Source organism: Pseudochaenichthys georgianus, chromosome 22 (genome assembly GCF_902827115.2).
Source record: "Pseudochaenichthys georgianus chromosome 22, fPseGeo1.2, whole genome shotgun sequence".
Classification (NCBI taxonomy): domain Eukaryota; kingdom Metazoa; phylum Chordata; class Actinopteri; order Perciformes; family Channichthyidae; genus Pseudochaenichthys; species Pseudochaenichthys georgianus.
The window spans coordinates 22,139,074-22,152,005 of record NC_047524.1 but is presented as its reverse complement, the minus strand read 5'-3'; the positions used below and the strand labels follow the sequence as shown (position 1 = coordinate 22,152,005).

The window sequence follows — 12,932 nt, the reverse complement described above, 5'->3', positions numbered from 1 at the left end:
CTGCACAATGATTGTGGACTGCACCGACATCCATGTAGCTGCCCCCCAGTAAGATGAACCAAGCAAAGAGGATCACCATCATGCCTAAGGACATCCCGCTGCATCCGCGAGAGAGGGCTTAGACTGACCTGAGACTGACCTGAGACCAGCACACCCAAACACAACGGCTCTTTTAAGAGCCACCTACAGTTTCAAAGAGTTGCAATCCTACGTTATTATAATTATTAAACTGGTTCATGTGTCACTTAGTTTACTGAACCGTGATGAATGAAAGAAATTAGTGAGGTAGTGGTTTACTGAAGTTACAAAGACATTAATATATGAGTAACAGGTCAGTGTAAACACAAGCTTCTGTCAATTATGGATCACTCAAACTATTTATATAAAAATATGTAATAAAGTTCTAAAACAAGTATTCGGTATATTCCTTGATAGCTTTTGGAGAAGGTTGTTTTTAAGTTTACTAAAGTCTATCGTTTCAACTGTTTCACTTTATAAAAAGGAACAGGTGAGTAGAGCATCATTGAGTTTCTTATTCTGTCAGTAAATTATCCAAATGAAATGTTTATCATTATTTTATTCAACCCTAAACAAATTGATTGTACCTTTTTAATAATGACCTTACATGGTTAAGTTAAATTAACTTCAGAAAATCAAATCTGTTCTGAGAAAAAACTAATAAATGTTTAAAGATAGGAACTTGCCATCCCACTGAAAAACAGTCCGTAGAGATTTAAAGGCGTAGTTGTAGTTCAGTCCAACGTTTCATTTGGATTCATTTCTCCAACAGTCAACTATTTTCATAAAGAATATATATATTTTTCAAAGTCAACTTTATTGTCAATCTTACTCAGTTTGTGTTTATAGACAGAGATCAAAAATACTTTTAAATCAAATAAAATGATACAATTGACAGATATGTATACAAATATATATATATATATATATCCTATATAATGATGGTGGACACTTCACCTCCAGCAGGGCAGATGGCTGCACAAGTCCATCGGGGGATGCTCCCAAAACACCGACTCACTCACAAAGAGACCAGATTCGAACACTGTCTCCTGATAGGCCTGCACAAAAGCCTTCACCCCTTCGGCCTCGTTTACAACCCCCCAGTTGACAGCCATGACTCCGTCCAAGTTGTACCCCCCGAGCACCCTCTTCATGAGGGACGCGCATGGAGTGGATGAAAGTCCCGACCGCAGCACAGCACCAAACTTGCTGGCTGTCAACCTGTGTAACTGCCACTTTGTCCGCTGTCCTCCGGTGGCTGTCTGGATGGCAGCTTGCTGGTCTCTGCTCAGTCGCATTGAGGCAAGAATTGCCTCAAGCCCCCGACCCCCATGCCCCTTCACCAGCTCCGGCACGGTGACAATGGCCTGATGTTGAGGCCGCGGCTCTGGCTCAGGTGACAAAAGCCATGCCATGCCACACCGTGCGCCCCTCAGTGCAGACCTGAACCAGTCTACATCCTGAGTGGCGATGTCTCTGGCCAGTGGGTTGTATGTCTGCTCTCACTGTTGGTAAAGTTGAGACACCGGCTGGACTACTTTGGAAGTGCCAGGCTTCCTCCACTGGCACTCAACATCTGTGGAGCTGATCTGCCACATGGCACATATTGCCAATGCTGCAGCGTGGCTGCATTTGTACATCCCCCGTGCACAATCACAGACAGCGCTCTGCATCGCGCCATCGTCTCCCATGCAGATCTGTACAAATAAAGTAAGTACCATGTTTGTTAGCATGCTATAATAGATTGAATGAGCAATAATACAAGGATGGTCCGGATCTGGGGGTGGGAGGGGTTATTTTTCCATAGTTTTGTCTGATTGTTGTTATTGTTTGTTTTTTCTGTATTTTTTGTAATGTGTGTTGTACTGGTTGTGATTGTACATTGTATTTTTCTAAATGTGTATGAATACATTTTTGAAAAACATTTGATCAACAATAAAAAAGGATTTGGTCAGGATCTAGACTCAGTGTGTAGTTTATTAATTAATCAATGCTCTCTACATTAGGAAACCACATACCAGTGTACCAGAGGGAGTCACACACAGCTGTGCCTGGATAACCAAACAAATTGACAAGATAACCAAAACCCTTGAATCTACACACAGCAAATAAACTCAAATGACACAACGAGATGTTAAAGGAGATCACACATACAGTATAGTCGATATAAAACTGGCCGCTTCAATCTGAAGAGCAACTAAAACAAAACACGGGAGTGTACCTTGTTCTTGTGAACACTAATGTTATCCACAGCACACACAGACCACGAAATTCTAAAGGAGAACACTAGTTACTGAAACAAAACACGTTAGTGTACCTTGTTAGCTAATGTTAGCTAGCTGACATTAACGTTACACATTGCACTCATATTACTCACCAACATCTTGTAAAGCCGGTCCCGCTGCTCTTACAGAACCGACTAACTCCCCTTTCGTGTATGTACAGCTCTCAACGTGTCCAGACTTGTAGTCACCTCGTTTTATACTTTTATTCTCATTCTGAAAGAAACAGGTGAAATTTGCTAACGTGACGGCCATCTTTGTGATGGTGACGCGTATTGTGCGAGACCAAGAGACCTGTAGTTCACTCAGCGGTTTCACACAAAAAAATGTGTAACTTCACAGTTTTACGACACATTTTAATTTTTTTGACTTGCAAAATATTCTTTTAAATTGACAAACATCATATGTGTCATTCGTGGCACAATTCAAACGGGATCAAAAGATAACCTTTCTCTCTCCATTGACTTCAATGTATAATTTTACGCTTCCGGGGTCCCATGGAGGCTCCCGGAAAGGGAGGGACTTCGCCTCTCTATACCAAGAGTGAGTTTGCCCCCTGCTGGACAAATGCAATAACATGTAATAATAACACAAGGTAAGATACCACAGTGGCACTTTCTCATTTCATCAAATCCCCCTCCTCGACTCCTCGGGTAGTGACCCGGAAATGAATTTCAGCGCGCCATGTTGAAGGACATCTCATTTCTCTAAATGCATTTTGAGGACCGAGGATCGAGCGTCGAGGAGGCTCTCTGGAGGAGCTATAACCGAGGATACACTGATGGGGTCCTTCACGGCTCCTTCGTGGATGCATTTCCGGGAACAGAGATGTTTCAAAGAGGCGTGACGCACGGCCGGACTTATCTCAGCCAATGACAGCTCTGCATGCATCCCCTGGATATTATTTTATTAACTGCTCTCATCGCGACACAATGTTTACTGTGAGAACAGCTGTGAGGTCAAAGCAGAGCAGTGTGTATAATATATATCACTCAGTATAACAGGCCTACTCTCTTTATTTGCTTTAGTTTAGTAAATCTACAAAGAGTCGATATTTTTCTAAAACCATTTAGTGCTTCACATAATAAAATACACAACGGCTGTAGCCTGTTTTAGGAACTGTATGTGCGTGTGTGTGGTACAGTGTGTGCATAGATGCAGCGGACAGACGGGTCTCAGTTGGTTTGATGTCCTCTGCTTACTTTTAATACTTGTAAATAAAACTTTTGGCCCGTAATTTATTTTCCTCATTGTTGTGACCAGAGAGGGGAGAGGGGGGGGGGATATATCCAGTCTCTGATAGTGTTACGTTATTATGAGAGTGCTCTGTTTGATTCTGAAATTGTATATATTTATATAAATATATACATATGTGTGTGTGTGTGTGTGTGTGTGTCCGCATCTGTAGCCTGTTATTGTCTCATTATACCGCACTGTGAATGAATTAAAAGTAAATATATAAGTGGTCATGAACACATCTGTCCATCAGACAGAGGGCTGCTGTGCCTCCTGTCATCATTAATGGACGTCTCTTTAAAATGACCGCTCAGAGGAGAGGAGTTCTCATTTCTCTAACCGCCTGCTGCTTCCCCTCCTCTCTCCTCGGTTCCCCCCCTCGGCTCGGATCTCCTGTGGGCGGGACTAAGTATCGAGGATAGGAGTCGAGTTAGAGAAATGAGAAAGGGCCAGTAGTGTGTCTCCTATTTGTTGTGGCCTTTTGAGCCGGGTCATAACGCAAATCTGGATCAGCTCCATTGTAGCCCCGTTTTTAGAGATTTGGGTACGGAGGAAAAGAGAGAGAGTTTTATTTTCTGACGCTGCAGCCTGCGTGAGTTCCCCGACACACCGGGGACACATAAAATACATCAAAAAGTGCATTTTGCATGATAGGTCGCCTTTAAGATCTATAAAAGACTCAACCTACAGTATTTACACATCACAGCGTTAATTTGATAATAGTTTGGGTTTGCTGCCATCTGCCGGTTATTATAGAAATAACACATTAATACATAAAGGCACATTTCTCAGGCAGAGACACCATACACATTAATGATTACATGTGTCATCATACGAACTGATGAACATATGAGCTCCTCTCCAGAAGCTTTTATTTACAACCTATAAGTAAACTGTTTGTTTAATGTAGGCCTCTATTCAGTCGCAGCTGATTGGTCTATTATCTCAAATGGAAACGGGTAGACTGGGTGTGGGTGGGCGAGGTAGTTGTGTCTGCTGTTGCTTGCATGCTGCTGTACTATTGTTAGCATTTCCAACTTTAACAATGCTGTCCCATTGCTATTGTTAGAATTTCTACAGCCTGATGGCCTCGAGGCACGGTTGAACAGTGGAAGCATTGTTTTATAATATTCTATTGAGTTGGGTATTTCATTTGGAGGGATCTCTAACGGACATAATTGATTCTATCAATGTGCATTGGTGCATTTTCTTCTCACAAAGGCCATTATTGCTCTCTATGCATTCCAGGTATGCAGAAAGTTAATCTAGATCCAAAACAAAGGCTCTCTTTTGCGGCTTTCACACCAGCGCTTTTCAGTTTCTAGCTCCGAGCGGGAGCTTTTCTGGTTCAGCTCCGGTTTCCCTTTTCAGCTCCCGCTCTGTTCACACCGCCCACTGGCGCCCCAGAGCTGCCCCTGCTGCGTCATGACGTCACCGTTTACATCGCTGATTTGCTCCCCAACGGCAGCCATTACGGTGCCAGTGTTGCCAACTTGGCGACTTTGTCGTTAAATTTGGCGGATTTCCAAACCCTCCGGCGACTTATTTGTGTCAAAAGCGACTAACGACTATTCTAACGATTTATAATGGTGTTATTAGCGACTTTTCTGGTGTTTGGCGACTCACGTATTGTTCTGCAGTTAACGAGCTGCCGTGAGCCCCGCCTCCCTCCCATCGTACTCACAGGCGCTCAGACTGACAGTTGCCTCGCCGCAGCAGAGCTGCTGCTGCAGTCAGAGCAGAGAGGAGACAACCACACTCCCCCGCGTCGAGACTGCAAATGAATTGCGCATGCGCCAACTGCCAAGCCGTCCTGGTTTTGAGCGGGATTTAAATGTGAAATGTAAATGTTTCTTCACTCACTTTCACACTATAATACATTCCGAGTTATGTTCTGCTTAAGACGGGAAAGCAAAAAAGTAATTTTACATTGCAGAATAGAGACATTTCTGATCTACTGTCGTCTGGATTTAACTCCGGTGGTTTCAAGTTTTGATCCTTGAAGGGTTGGGAACGTTTTTTGTACTCCCCTCTACCATGCCATTACATGATATGCAAATTAGGCGATGGCGTCATTTAGCGACTTCTGGCGACTTTTTGGACAGCCAATAGCTACTTTCCTTACTAAGGAGTTGGCAACACTGTACGGTGCTCACAACAACAACAACAACAACAACAACTGCGTCGGGTCGATGAACGTGTTGCTTTTAATCACACGAAGCCAGAATAAATTGAATAACGACTTCTCCAACCTTATACTTTTCTCCAGAGTGCCGTGGTTCATTGTTTATTAATGTGTTTCTGCAGCATTTACCGACCGCTGCAGTGCTGGCTGCTCTTCAGGAGTTTATTCTCCCGTTAGCTCCCGGTTAGCTCACACTGCAGCGGCCGCTCTAAAGTATTCACTGTCCGACTCACACAAGCAGCTGATGCATATCCCCAGTTCCCCTTAGCCTAAGTGAATGTGTGTCAGTCTGAATTGACACTGTTTGGTATCACAATGCTGTTATGAAAGTTTCTCAGGTATAAAACGGGTGATGTTGGCATAGCAACCGAAGCTAAACTGACTACTTGCATCCGATAGCTGCAATAATACAAAACAACACGTCTGCCTCTCTCCACAATGATCGATAACAGTGAACGGATGGTCAAAGTAAGGCACAAATAAACAGAATCACACGAAGCCTGGTTAGTGTTGCCTGACTTTATAAAGTGTGTTTATAGGCACTACTGCTCTACTGCTTGTAGGCAGGCATGACAGTCGACCCATGTTCAGGGGAGGTGGGTTTAGTTTCCTGCACGCCTCGACGTAAGAGAGATGTAAGCGACGTCGCCTCTTAGCTCCAAAGCTCTTGCCTCTGGACCGACAATTTTTTGGAGCTGGAAATGAAGCGGATTCCGGAGCTAAGAGCCGGCGCCGCTGCGGTGTGAACAGGAAAACCCGGCGCTTTTCAGGCTCTAGCTCCGAGCCGGAGCTGAAAAGGCGCTGGTGTGAAAGGGGCATTTGAAGCACAAATACCTTCTTGTTCCAATTTGATGTCAACCTAAAAACATTTAAAACAAATTGTATCAAACCTAAAAGTGAAATCCAAATTCAAAACATAATCTAAAAAGAAAGGGATAAGCATATGTTTTGCTGTATAATTGTCAATGTATAGTATCCATTATTCAAGCTCCTTAATGGGTCCCACATAAAGAAGAAAAGAGAGATTAAAAATGTAAACCTTGTCTCCTCGCTGAGTTGTCAAGTTTAGACTTGGAGGCTCATGGGAATCTGACGCGTTGACTGAAATCCCCATGCCATGTCAAATATTTAACTTTAATTTTGTTAACGTCATATGCGGATGTGCGAGCTGAGGCTAGAGTGCAGACGAGAGACCAACAACACCAACACACAGCACTATATCAAGAGAAGAAAGTGTTATACAAGACATTGTCCTTGAAATAACTAGTTAATGTCAATGTTGCTATATCTAAAAATAAACAGTGTCCAATTTAAGAATTTAAAATGTAACCAGAAGAAAAGTTCCCTCCTGCCCAGTTAGTAGTAGTATTGGTTAAAGATGAACACATTACTGCAACATCCATGGTTGTGTCTTGCTGCTGGGAAACTGTCTTACATGTCACACAAAATACACTACTATGAAACATGTTTAAACTGGAGTGGCAGAGAGACAGAGAGAGAAGAAAAATATCAGGGACAGAGGCGTGTAGGCTTCTGTAATTCCTCCATTGTGAATTAGATTATCTTGGCTGAATGACAAATTGAGTTGTCTGCTTCAGAATATTAATTAATGAGTCGGGCACACAGACGTATTTCAATAAAAAAAGTGTGTAAAATTAAAGTTTGCTTTAATTGTTTAGCACTGCTCCAACAGTGATTAATAGCAGCAGAGAAAGTTTGAGGTTAGTTTGCAAATCAGTGGTTTCGTTCCAACTCCCTTTTTAATTTTGGGAAATGAACCTGCTTTTCATCAAGTCACAGTAATGGATCATCTCTGATAGATGCATAGTGTAAGGTAAGGTACAGCCCTGGTGTAGTTTGCTGACATCTGCTGGTGAAGTGTGGGTAACAGTTAAGCCCTCTGTGATACTGAGCAGTTCAAACAGGCCCTATTACAGTCCTATTCAGGTTCGTATTTTCCATTTGTTTACATAGCGATGTTACATAAGTACGCAAAGGAGTCCAATGGAGGTGTTTCAGGCAGGGGGGGAGAGTGGGAGAGAAACTCCCTCTGGAGGGAACACAGGGATTTTAGCCTTTGCAGACCATTTACATGCACACAAACCTACACAACACACCACAGGAAAGGGAAACCCAATTAAGCATAAAAGGGCCTCTTTAAGAAGGAATATGAAGATGGGTTCTGCAGGATCTGCCTGTAATAAACACACACAATAAATCATTTTACAGGCCTCTGGCAACACATTTTTTTCTTTATTCAGAGTAAGATGTGTCAACAACCAGCATGACAAAAATTGTACAAAGTTCACAATTTATAAATGAAATATCACAGCAACTTGTGATCTCACACATTTATAGCAAAATTAAAATGTCAACAAATCCATGCTGTGTAGTACAAAAATAAATCAAACTTCAGTTCCACAGAGAGCACAATAGTTTATACAAAATCCTGTCTTTGTTAATGGTCACTGAAAACAATCCCAAAAATGAATTGGCTCAAACTAAATAATAAACTCTGATGAATTCACAATAGTTGTATATGAAAAGTCAGCTTTCTAAATATGTGACAACCTTTTTGTGTTCCCTATAGATAGTCACAGATATCTCTATTCAGATTTGTTATTTATGTACCAACATCAGATGAGCAGCCGGTTTGTGCTTTAAAATCCATTTCCCTTTTTACTGATAATGAGAATTAATTCAAAAACTGGTACTAGCTATTACTCTACTGAAGCATTACTATATTGGCAAAAAGCTGCAGACACGATGCTGTGGAAAAAGGCGTATGCAGTCATGGATGATGGGTAGTAGAGTCCTGAAAGAGGACAGTAGTACAATAGATGAGATTTAATCAGGTGAACGACAAGCACCTTTTGAATTAGCTCTCAAAAGGCAATTCTGAACATGATCGCTAACAACTAGAACAACAGAATTGAGGGGTGCACACAGCCAGGCATGTGGGCGCGTCGCTGGATTGTATCACCCCTCGAAGGTCTCGTTTTCACCGTTTCTTCAGCTTTTTTTAAAACCTTGATTTGATTGACTATTTAATCCTTTGTACAGTGATTAGATATAAAGTGCTGCTGGGGGATAACTTCATCTTCCTAAAACATAGCAAAAATGAAAGAACAATGTTTTTACATTTGATAATAGCCTACAGTATAACTGCTATGGTTATAATCATCCTCTTCTCTGATTTCAAGTCCCTGTTCTTCCTTCTCAGTGGTACTAAATCCACGCCTACAGTGGCTCCAAGCAGTTGGTTGCTCCAATCGTGTGCCAAAGAGGTCGTCTGGAAAATTGCACGCCGCCGTACGCAAGGATAATATCTTCAAGGACAAGTGCAAATAGTCTACTGGCACATACGTGGGGACAGTGACCCTGTAAGTCCCTCTGTCATACTCTATAAATACTCTTTACAAAACCCTCTGAAACCCTCCGTTAGGCTCTCGGGTACTGCTTTTAGTTTCTGTAAGAACATCAAAACATGGAAACGAAGGTGTCCCTGTGCAAAATCGTACAGAAAAAAACTCATATACTTTCCCTTCTAAAACTCAATGTCCAGGTTTCCTCCTCTTTTTTAAAAAGATTTTCATATTAAAAGATTTGTATAAAAATCAATATTTTACATAGGCTATATTAAAAAGATCCATGTTACCCCGCTATGCTTATAAACAAGAAATTGCATATACCCAACCTTTTAGTTTTTCCATTGTAGATTGCATCCCGTTCTTACCATAAATGATTTAGTAATTATATTGCTGAGACGTTTCTTGATCCTAGCAACACAAGTCTCGAAATTGAGCAGATTTGAACTAGAAAGGCTAGAATGTGTATTCTATAAGTCATTGTCTTTACACATCATTTCTATTTGAGATTAGTTTAGGATGAGCATGTGAACATACATGTACCGCACAGATGTGTTCCTCTAGGAATTAATTGTCTCTCCTAGATAATGGGATTTCCACCATCGGGTTTCCGTGTAATGATGTTTACAATAGAACTATTCATACATACATTCATACATACATCAGGTCAGTTTCCTCTCCGGATTCATTTACAGCACCAATTAAAAATGCCCCCACCTACAGCTACGCGTCTTTTTTTTTTCATCAAAACAAAACACAAAACGTTTCTCAAGCATTGTCAGAAAATAAAGCGATTGGCAAACCAGTTCTTGCTCTTGAACAATTTACACGCAAGAAGAAGAAAGAAGAAAGAAAACATCTAAAATCATGAAGTCCAAAATCATCCAGTGAGGAGAAACATAAGTAGCTTCCTCCTTGCTTGCAGTTTTTTTTGTTTTCATACCACTGTCCAGTTTGTTTTCATCTAAAATGCTTTGTTGTCAAGCAATAAAAAGAACTCACGTCCCGTTAGCATTAGCTTACTTTTCGGAATATACACTAAAAATGTGCATACATGAGCAGCTAGAAACATCACATGACACTGTCAGCTCATATGAAAACGTACAAAATGTGAATGTCCTCAAAAACTATTTTGCCGTTCAATTTTTTATGTTCTTCCTCAAAGCAAGGCCCAAAAAGAAAAAAAAAAGAAAGAAATTATCTCGAGGTGTTTGTAGCATCGTACCTCTTTTTTTGAGAGAACACAATTCAGAATATATAACACTATGTAAGATACTGCACCGCACCATCAGCGCCTGTGTGTTTGTGGATTGGAACCGTCGCCCACACCTGCCGGGGGAACAAAAATCTCCCTTTGCTGATTGGTTACACTTGAATCCCTTGAACCGCTTGCTTGATGTTTTCCAACAAGGCTTTGTTCTCCGGGCTCTGGAACTGGTCTTGGTTGGTGTACATGTCCGTTAGAGTGGTGACGTAGGCGTCAAAGTTCTGCTCGCTGATTGGCTCCTGCAGGACCAAAGACACAACACAGAGGCTATTAGAGGAAAACGGAGGTGAGGGAGGATTTATGATGTCCGAAAATCTTCTTGTACAATGTGTTCTGAAAATAAATCCAAACTCAATACTGATCAAATTTCACAAATACTGTCGACATCCTAACGTTCCTTTTTTAATGACATCATCTGAGTTATTGACTTACTTGCTGGTGCAACTGTAAGGAGCTGTTGTTCCTCAGAGGAGGCTCTTTGTGTGCCAGTGGTTTCTATGGAAGGAGAGGAGGGACAGCCTTCTATTAGTTTGATTTGAGGAAAGAAGTTGTTATTCTTATGTTTAAACACTAGGCGACAGTATGTGATGCACAGCCACATAGAGAAGAGCTACAATACGTGGGAAAATAGAAGCAGGCTATAGATGAATACATATATAAATCTGGTGTGAGGATGGCATGGTCACATTCTAACTGATTAGATACATTTTACTCCAGCATGATGGACTTATCTGAGCAGCTGCTGAAATATAAAATAATATGATTATAAAAACACTTCGACAAGAATCTTACTGTTAACTAAAACACTATGCTAGAGTATATTTGAAAAGAGTGGCAGAGTAAAGGAGGGAAGAAAGGATGAAAACGTGTGTGATTACTTTGAAAGCAGAATGTCATACTTTTTGCTTTATCTTCAAAAGCCAAAGTAAAGATGGAATGATAGCCAATAGAAGATGTCTGAAGCACATTGAAAAAAACAAACAAGCAATTCAAACACTTTGCTATACACTTTCAAATAGAGCTTTTGAATCATCATAGCATTGTTAAAAACAGACAAAACCTCAATAAAAACTACTATACACTTCTCGTCTAAAATGTGCTATGCAGAATAAATATGTTTTTTCAAGTCCAATCTACAACTCCCCCTCACTGTTTGGAAAGACCTTTAAATCTAAGCATGCAATATCAGCTGCAGTTAAATACACAGATAAAATAATAATCTAATGCTACGTTAGCTATGTTCTGCAACTTGCCGGCTTGTCGTTTCCTGGAGGCCCTTACCATATGAGGGAGCTGGACATTAGCTAAACTGTTTATCAGTGACTGGCTGAGGTTGGCCATCTCATGCAGGAGAGATTCATTTTGATGTTCAATCACCTTGTTTTCCTCCTCTATGGACTTCATGTTGGACTCCATTGTTGTGATCTGCGGAGAGGACGGTGGATGTTACAGATGTACGCCATACAGAGACTTAAGGCCTGTGAGAGTGGTGGAGCAGAGGGGACTTACCTGTGTCCGAAGTTTGATCATGTCGGCCTCCACCTGTGAATTGGATTCACTTAAATCTTTGATTTCTTCATCCAGCTGTTTGATATCCTCCTCATGCTCCAGTCCTACAGAGGAGAGCAGCATTAACACTGACACAGAGCTGAAAGGCCTCAGACATCAATTATTTTAACAGCCTTTATGTGGAGTTAAGTGATTTAAAATGACAAAATACGACTCTGAAGTGACGAAGAACTTTGCTCGACTTGTGTGTGTGTGTGACTGTCTTCACCTCTACTTAAAAACTGTGGCAGGCCATTTGAACTGACTAAGAAGAATCGCACAGACATATTACATTATGATCCTGTCACATCATCTCTTTATGAAGCCTCAAATATCACTGCAGTCTAGTGTGAAGTGTTAGAGAAACATATGGAGAACACACACACCGGCTAGTACGGATATTCCCTGTCTGATTAGTAACTTAGCGCAGCGCTGTTCTTCACATAGGAGCCACTATTCTCATTATTTATACCCCATAATTGAATGGCAGTTTATTTCCAATGTAAGCCTTTACCTAGACAATGCTCGCCACACACACCCTCCTGATTGGTTATTATGTGAAACTGGAACTCTGTTCAGAAAATCACTCCACATCCATGTCCCTGATTGGCTGTATTGTGTGGGTGAGTGATCGTTGTAGTTACCGTTGCTGGCGTGTTGCTTTATTGTCAGCATCTCCACTCCAGAGAGCCGAGCTTTCCTCATGGCGGAGGTGGCACGTGGACAACCCGACAGACTGAAGGAAAGGGAGCATTGTTTTAGCATGTTACACACGCACGCACGCACGCACGCACGCACGCACGCACGCAACTGAAGTGTACAATTCCCTTTTGTGTTCAGGCTTTCCTAAGAACATTTTTTCTTAATTTTTTGGGCAAATGGGAATATATCTTTTTTTATATTCTAGGAAAAGACGTAGTCGATTTTGCCCAAAGACTACATTTAGTCAAATTAATAAATGGCTGTATCTCAGATCACAATCAAGTATTGTACAATCACATGTTGCACACTGAATATTAGTTATAATG

General features: G+C 41.3%; 1 protein-coding gene across 4 annotated transcripts in view; it reads right to left on the bottom strand.

The window, feature by feature from the left end:
- Window positions 1-7,969: 7,969 nt before the first annotated feature.
- myt1lb (myelin transcription factor 1-like, b) overlaps window positions 7,970-12,932 on the bottom strand; it is a 117,598-nt gene continuing 112,635 nt past the window's right edge. For 3 of the 4 annotated variants that reach the window (XM_034112146.1, XM_034112147.1, XM_071207255.1), the window contains 5 exons: window positions 12,549-12,640; window positions 11,866-11,969; window positions 11,638-11,781; window positions 10,789-10,851; window positions 7,970-10,595 (listed from right to left, as the gene is read on the bottom strand). In XM_034112146.1, the coding sequence (XP_033968037.1) occupies window positions 10,455-10,595; window positions 10,789-10,851; window positions 11,638-11,781; window positions 11,866-11,969; window positions 12,549-12,640 (544 nt within the window). In that variant the 3' untranslated portion in view covers window positions 7,970-10,454. The remainder of the gene's footprint in view (window positions 10,596-10,788; window positions 10,852-11,637; window positions 11,782-11,865; window positions 11,970-12,548; window positions 12,641-12,932) is intronic. The other variant, XM_071207254.1, reaches the window with a different exon arrangement.